We start from the raw sequence: 7854 nt of genomic DNA on the forward strand, positions 1-7854 counted from the left end.
TCAGGGTATGAAGCAGACCATCCAGTGCCTACAGGACCAGCTCAACCTGATCACCATGGAAACGCAGCAGGATTACACGGACCTGCGCTCTGCCTCTAAAGCTCTGAAGAAACCTCTGCAGAAGATCCAGGAGAACGTCAGCAGGTACAATACACACATACACACACACACACACACACATATACACACACTCACACACAGGAAGAAGGAGGAAGGATGGAACAAAGGAAGGAAGGGAAAAAAAAGACAGGAAGGACAGAGGGAAGGACAGAGGGAAGGAAGGAAAGATGGTAGGAAAGATGGTAGGAAGATACTAAATATGACATCATCAGACTGCCGGCCTCTGATTGGTCAGAGAGTCACTGGAAGAGTCATGAGCACAACGTAGTGAGAAGTAAAGATGGAAGAAAGGAAAATAAGACAAGAAGGAAGGAAGGAAGGAAGGAAGGAAAAAAGACAGGAAGAACAGAGGGAAGGAAGGAAGAAAAGAAGGACAGACCAACGGAAAGAAGGACAGAGGGAAGGAAGGAAGGAAGGAAAGATGGTAGGAAGTTACATAAATGTGACATCATCAGACTGCCGGCCACTGATTGGTCAGAGAGTCACTGGAAGAGTCATGAGCACGACGTAGTGAGAAGTAAAGACTGAAGAAAGGAAGATAAGACAGGAAGGAAGGAAGGAAGGAAGGAAGGAAAGAAGGAAAGAAGGAAGGAAAAGAAGACGAGAAGGAAGGAAAAGAAGACAGGAAGGACAGAGGGAAGGAAGGAAGGAAAAGAAGACAGGAAGGACAGAGGGAAGGAAAGAAGGAAGGAAGGACAGAGGGAAGGAAAGAAGGAAAAGAAGACAGGAAGGACAGAGGGAAGGAAAGAAGGAAGGAAGGAAGGAACTTGCTTTGTGTGAGACAGAAAGCCTCATAAAGCAGCAAGTACACCATCGCCTCCATGTCCTCCATTGTTTATGTGTTTGTGTCGCGTAGAAAACTAAGTCACGGCAGTTTAACGCAGCCGTTGCTATGACGACCCCGCTCACGTTGAGGAGGAACTATAGTAATGGAAAAGGTTCCTGGTAGAGCTGGAACTGTGTAGTGGAAAAGCTCCGTTAGTAGTAGTGGTGGAACACACACTTCCCTACAGTATCATAACCCTCGTTTCTCTGTGTGTGTGTGTGTGTGTGTGTATTCCTGTGTGTGTGTATTACTGTGTGTGTGTGTGTGTGTGTGTGTGTGTGTGTGTGTGTGTGTGTGTGTGTGTGTGTGTGTGTGTGTGTGTGTGTGTATTACTGTGTGTGTGTATTACTGTGTGTGACTCTGTGTGTGTAGCGGCTGCAGTACAGTAGAGCGTCAGGCCTCCTCTCAGGTGGAGCTCCTCTCCTCCACCTCCTCCTCTCTCGCCTCCTCTCTACGTCTCGGTGCTGATGAGAGCCAGCGGACTCTGGAGGAGATGAAGGGATGCTGCTCTCACCTCCACAGCTCTGTGTCAGGTAACCTTCATCATCATCATCATCATCATCATCATCATCATCACTCCTTCAGCTTAAACTGAAATATAGTTATTCAGTTGGTCTGTTTTTCTTCTGCTTTGTTTTCTTTGTCTCCTTCATCTTCCTCTTCATCCTCGTCTATTTTCTTCTTTTTCGTCTTCCTCTCCTTTGTCTTCTTCTCCTCCTTTCCTCTTCTCCTCCTCCCCTTCTCCTCTTCTCCTCTCCTCCCCCTCTTCACCTCCTCTCCTCCTCCCTTCCTCTCCTCTTCTCCTCCTCCCCTTCTCCTCCTCCCTTCCTCTCCTCCTCCCCTTCTCCTCCTCTCCCCTTCTCTTCACCTCCTCTCCTCTCTTCCTCACCTCCTCTTCATCTGCTTCATCTTCCTCTCCTTTGTATTCTTTTTTTATATTCTTTGTCTTCTTCTCCTCCTCCCTTCCTCTACTCCTCCTCTCCTCCTCTCCTCTTCTCCTCCTCCCCTCCTCTCCTCCTCCCTTCCTCTTCACCTCCTCTCCTCTCGTCTCCTCACCCCCTCTTCATCTGCTTCATCTTCCTCTCCTTCTTCTTCTCCTCCATCTTCTTGCTCTCCTTTGTCTTCTTTTTCATCTTCTTTTCCTTCTTCTTCATCGTCGTCTATTTTTTTCTTTTTCGTCTTCCTTTCCTGCCTTTTCTTCTCCTTCATCTTCTTTTTTAAAAATCATCCTCCTCATCATTACCGTGCTCTCATGTGTCTGCAGCTCTGGTGGATCGTAGCCTCCAGTGGAGCTCCAGAGTCGGCCAGCAGGCTGAGAGTCGAGCCCAGGAAGAGATCACTCTGCTGGGGGAGATTTCCACCGAAGCTGCCGTCCTGAAACAGGTAAAGACCTCTGACCTCTGACCTCTGTTTATTATTGTCCAATAACAAGGTGCAACTTAAAGGATACTTCACTGACAATCCGTCTTTTCAGTGGTGTTGGTTCGTTGCTCTTTCAGCCAGCAGTTAGAAGTAATTCAGGAGGCAATAAACCACTAAAACTGATTTAATAAAAATGTGTCAAGTGATATAAAAACATGTTCAGAAACCTCATAAAACTGTTCCTGCAGTATCATCATTCAGTGATTTGTTCATTGATCATATTTGAAGCTCATAAGATGATTTTTTGGTGAACAATAAGAATGATTTTCAGCAGGTAAATTAAGTTATATGAAGTAGGACTGAACCTTTAATAAGAATATAATGCCAATAAACTACTGGGAATAAAATAAGATGACAAAAAAAAGAGAGAAAGGAATTATGAATAAAGTCTGAAGAAAAAAAGGAGCCTCGTATGCAAACAAACTGATGTGAAGTTTAGCTTTAAATCAAATATACTGAAATAGATTCACTGTTTTTCACTGCAGTCATGTGTCCATCATATAAATACTGCAAAAATGAGCTTTAAAGCTGCAGTCGGTAACTTTGAGGAGAGAGAGGACTTAGCATCAAATTTGAAGAAGTACAACTTTCAGATCCCTCCCCCTCCCTCTCCGCTGCACTCCTGTTCTGCCTCCAAAGTCCCTCCCCCAGAGGAGGCTGACCGTGTATGCTGTTGTTGGTAACGGAGGTATCGGTAGTTTGGTCCTTGCTGATGGTTGTTACTGCGTCATTACTTTCTCTACGCTCCTGAAGCCGCTCTCCTGAGCTGAGGAGGAAGGGGGAGGGGCCTGTGTGCGTGAGCAGTGATTGACAATTTGCAGATTTTAGTTTCATGTAATGCTCTCTTTACATAGTGACAGTCTTAGCAAATATTTTTTAAATTCTTCCTCTGCTTTGTCTCCTTCGTCTTTTTTTATATTCTGTCTTCTTCACCTTCGTGTTCGTCATCTATTTTCTTCTTTTTCGTCTTCTTCACCTTCGTCTTCCTCTTCATCTTCTTTTCCTTCGTCTTCTTCGTCATCTATTTTCTTCGTCTCCTTTGTCTTTTCTATATTCTTCTTTTCTTTCGTCTTCGTCTATTTTCTTCTTTTTTGTCTTCCTCTCCATCTTCATCCTCTTCTCCTTCATCTTCCTCGTCTTCTTTTTTATATTCTTTTATTTTCTGTCTTCTCTTCCTTAATCTTCCTCTTCATCTTCTTTTCCTTCATCTTCCTCGTCTTCTTTTTTATATTCTTTTATTTTCTGTCTTCTCTTCCTTAATCTTCCTCTTCATCTTCTTTTCTTTCATCTTCATCGTCGTCTATTTTTTCATCTCCATCTTCTTCTCCTTCATTTTCTTCCTCCTCCTTTACATAGTGACAGTCTTAGCAAATATGACAAAAAGTTACTTTTATAAGACTTACCAACTGCAGCTTTAATGTTAGTTAATAAGTTTTGACTTCTTCCCTTTCGGATGTGGTTGAAAGTGCATTGCATCATGTTTTCTGTTTTCAGTGAGACCATTGTGGGATCCAGATGTGAATAAAACCACAAACAACTTGAACAATATTCAGCTTTCGCGTCTAAAAAATTGGTGATTAAATTAGAAGAGAAACAACAGAAACAGCTGAAAATGAACTTTTTTAATATACAAAGAAAGAAAAACGAGTTTAAGACATGAAGCCAAAGCTGCTTTTCATCCTGCTGGATTTAATGTCCGTAGTTCAGACTCATTTAATTCCATATTTAGTGTTTAACTCTCCTGTAATCACACCTTTAATCCTGCATCTTCCCTGCAGAGCGTGGAGACTCTTTGCTCCGAGCAGCTCCGAGTGACCGAGGAGGAAGTGACCGACCGGCGGCAGGAAGTGAGCCAGGCGGTGACGGACGTGAAGAACCAGACGTCTGTGAACCGGACCGTTCTGGACCAGCAGCAGGCGGAGCTGCACACTAACATCCACACCTGCCAGCAGCTGGTGCACTGCTTCCTGCAGGAGGAGCTGCAGGAGGACGTTCCCACCGGTAACCATGGTTACACTTCCTATCAGCTGATCACATCATCCTGCAGGATTTAACATGCATCAGCTTGTTTTTCCTCCTTTCTTTCTTTCTTTCTTTCTTTCTTTCTTTTCTTTCTTTTTTTTTTCTTCACTCATCTTCCTCCCTTTTCTTTCTTTGCTTCTTTTTCTTTCTTTCTTTCTTTCTTTCTTTCTTTCCTCATCTTCCTCGTCTTTCTTTCTTTCTTTCTTTCTTTCTTTCCTCACTCATCTTCCTCCCTTTTATTTCTTTGCTTCTTTCTTTCTTTCTTTCTTTCTTTCTTTCTTTCTTTCCTCATCTTCCTCGTCTTTCTTTCTTTCTTTCTTTCTTTTTCTTTCTTTCCTCACTCATCTTCCTCCCTTTTCTTTCTTTGCTTCTTTCTTTCTTCTTTCTTTCTTTACTCATGTTCCTCCCTTGTCTTTCTTTCTTTCTGTCTTTCCTCATCTTCCTCACCATGGTTCCCGCCGGTAACCATGGTAACACTTCCTATCAGCTGATCTCATCCTGCAGGATTTAACATGCATCAGCTGTGTGTTTATTTTAAAGGTTAGCTTCTATATTTCCTGTTGTTGTTGTTGGAGAGACTTCATGAGACTCCTCTGCTGTTGCCTTCAGGTACCACCCCTCAGCGTAGGGAGTTTGTGTATCCGGGGAAGGTCTCCAAGTCGCGGAGCCGCAGCGAGCTACTAGAAGGCCTGAGGAGGAAACAGGAAGAGCTGCTGGCTGCCATGGAGGAAGAGGACGTGGAAGAGGAAGAGGAGGATGAAGAGGAAGACAAACACAGCCAGGTTTGATCACATTACTGAGATTCTTCTTCTCCTCTAATCATGTTGACTGTAGGTGGTTTATAGTTGATATTTATTTAACTCTGCTCCTCTTCCTGTGTGCAGTGCTCTCTGGAGGAAGAGCTGAGCACCTGTAATGACAGCGTGGCAACAGAGCCGTCCTTCATCGATGAGAACCTCGTCTTCAACGAGAGCAAACGAGTTCCTTTCTTCAAGGTGAGAAACAAGAAATAAAGAGTTCAGATTCACAGTGTTTCTAGTGTTAAAGCAGCAGTCAGGTTTCCATAAAACAGGGAGAGAGATGATTTCTTTCTTTCCTCATCTTCCTCCTCTTTCCTCCCTTCCTTCTTTCCTTCCTCAATCCCCGTTTCTTCCTTCCTTTCTTCTGTCTTTCCTTCCTCTCTCCCTCCTTCTTTCCTTCCTCCCTTCCTCCTCTCTTTCTTTCCTCCCTTCCTTCTTTCCTCTTTCCTTCTTTCCTTACTTCCTCCCCAACCTCTTTTCCTTTCTCCCTCCCTCCTTCCTTCTTTCCTTCCTTCCTTCCTTCTTTCCTCCCTCCTTTCTTTCATTCTTCCTCCCTTCCTCACTCCCTCCCTCCTTCCTCGCTTCCTTATTTCCTCCTTCCTTTCCTCCCCTCCCTCCTTTCCTTCCTTCCTTCTTCCCTCCCTCCCTTCCTTCTTTCCTCCCTCCCTCCTTCCTCCCTTCCTTCCTTCCTTCCTTCCTCCCTCCTTCCTTTCCTTCCTTCCTTCTTACCTTTCCTCCCTTCCTTCCTTACTTCTTCATCCTCCCTCCCTCCTTTCCTTCCTTCTTCCTCCCTTACTTCTTCATCCTCCCTCCCTCCTTTCCTTTCTTCTTCCTCCCCCCTCCCTTCCTTCTTTCCTTCCTCCTTCCTTCCTTCATTCTTCCTCCCTTCCTTCCTCCCTCCTTTCCTTCCTTCCTTCCTTCCCCTCTCCTTTCCTTCCTTCTTCCTCCCTCCCTCCTTTCCTCCCTTTCTTCCTCCCTCCTTTCCTTCCTTCCTTCCTCCCTTCCTCCTTTCCTTCCTTCTTCCTCCCTTCCTTCCTTGACTCGAGGACAACAGGAGGGTTAAATACATGTTTTGCACATTATTATTGTTGTTGTTATTATTATTATTATTATATAACTGATTCTATATCATTTGTAACTCGCAGCAGAAGAAAGGAGGAAAGGAGTCAAAGATTCCCGGCCGGCCGAAAGTTCACGAGAACGAAGCGTCGTCAACGCCTCAGAAGTCCCGACTGCCGCTCCGCTGTCAGAACCACTTATAACATTTATTCCTTTAAAATCAACATTATTATTACTGTGGTGTTTTATCTGTATTCTAACTGTTAGTATGTTGTCTAATGAACTTTGTGTCACTTCTTGTTTTAATATCATATTTGTGATTGTCTTAATTTTCAAGTTGATTTTAAAATTAAAGAGATTTATTCTTGTTTTTAAACGTTTTCTTCTCTTTTTTAATTTAATTATTTCAGTAAACTTTCTTTTATTCTGAGAGCTGAAAAGGATTTTATGTTCTTAAATAAAATGAGGAACCAACATTTGCTGAAACCTTTTAAATAGAAGATAGGATGCACACGCTGTTAACTTTATAATTTCCACCCATTACTGACATGTGGAGAGTTTTTATGTCATTTTTGACATTTTATAAGTTTCAACTGGGAGAATAAAGCAGCTTCTTTTAATTAATTTAGTTTATTAGGCAGGAAAACAGCAGAGTGAAACATACAGGATAAATACACCTACTTTTAATAATGAATTCTCAATAAAAAAACTAGATCAAACTAATTAATAATTATCTAAAGAGAATTTCTAATGTGATTTTATATTCCTAAATTTAGTGTAAATACAGAAAACATATCTTTAAACTATAGTTATTATAAAAAGCAGGTTTGGGGTTCAATTTCTTTTTTAAAGAAGTACAAACATCTGGTTCTAGTTCCTTTAAATATAAATATCCTTTTGGTTTCTTTAGTCTGTGACAGATAACTGAATATGTTTATGTTGAGGACAAGATATTTTGATGAAAACAGACCTTCAAAGTGATTTAAATTAAGTATTAAACCCAATCTAATCCACAAATCATCTAAAAATAAGTAACTAAGATATTACTTTATTCCTTTATTAGTCACACAATGGGGAAAATCCCAACTAAAGCTGTCAAATAAAACGTAGTGGGGTAGAAAGTACCTAATTTTCCCTCCTAAATGTAGTAGAGAGAGGGGGGGTGGGGAGTATAAAATAGCAACAGATAGAAATAATCATAGTATAAAAACCTCTAAACTGTACTTTAGTTCATGTAAAGTGAGTAAATGTACTTAGTTACTTCCCATTCCTGCTAAATATGTGTTAAACTGTGTCAAAGGACAGACGAGGTCAAGCCTGAACTCAACTTTTTTAGTTTCGCTTTCGAACGTGTTACAGTCGAAAATGTTACCCGAGTTATTGAAGCCCTGCCGCTGTAGCTGCCCCTGAAACTGCCTGCAGAAAAGTTACGCAAGTATGTGTATACATGTGGTTAAATGTGTCACATACCAAGAGCTCAACAAGTCTGATAAAAAGCTGAATATCACTTATTATTATTGTCTTTACCGTCAGACACATTGATTGATTGATACATTTTTTTAACCCTTAAACAGGCAACGCGCACCAGGAGATACATATATACGG

The 7854-nt window shown here is 42.0% G+C and overlaps 1 protein-coding gene across 1 annotated transcript; it reads left to right on the forward strand.

The window, feature by feature from the left end:
* The first annotated feature begins 7 nt into the window (after positions 1–7).
* LOC133977250 (kinesin-like protein KIF11) lies at positions 8–6530 on the forward strand. Its single transcript, XM_062415350.1, has 7 exons — positions 8–144; positions 1319–1479; positions 2211–2329; positions 4147–4369; positions 5000–5172; positions 5275–5385; positions 6336–6530. Exons 1-7 carry the CDS (start codon positions 8–10, stop codon positions 6450–6452), a joined length of 1041 nt encoding a protein of 346 aa, XP_062271334.1. The 3' UTR covers positions 6453–6530.
* Positions 6531–7854: the final 1324 nt, after the last annotated feature.

Source organism: Scomber scombrus, unplaced genomic scaffold (genome assembly GCF_963691925.1).
Source record: "Scomber scombrus unplaced genomic scaffold, fScoSco1.1 SCAFFOLD_394, whole genome shotgun sequence".
Lineage (NCBI taxonomy): Eukaryota > Metazoa > Chordata > Actinopteri > Scombriformes > Scombridae > Scomber > Scomber scombrus.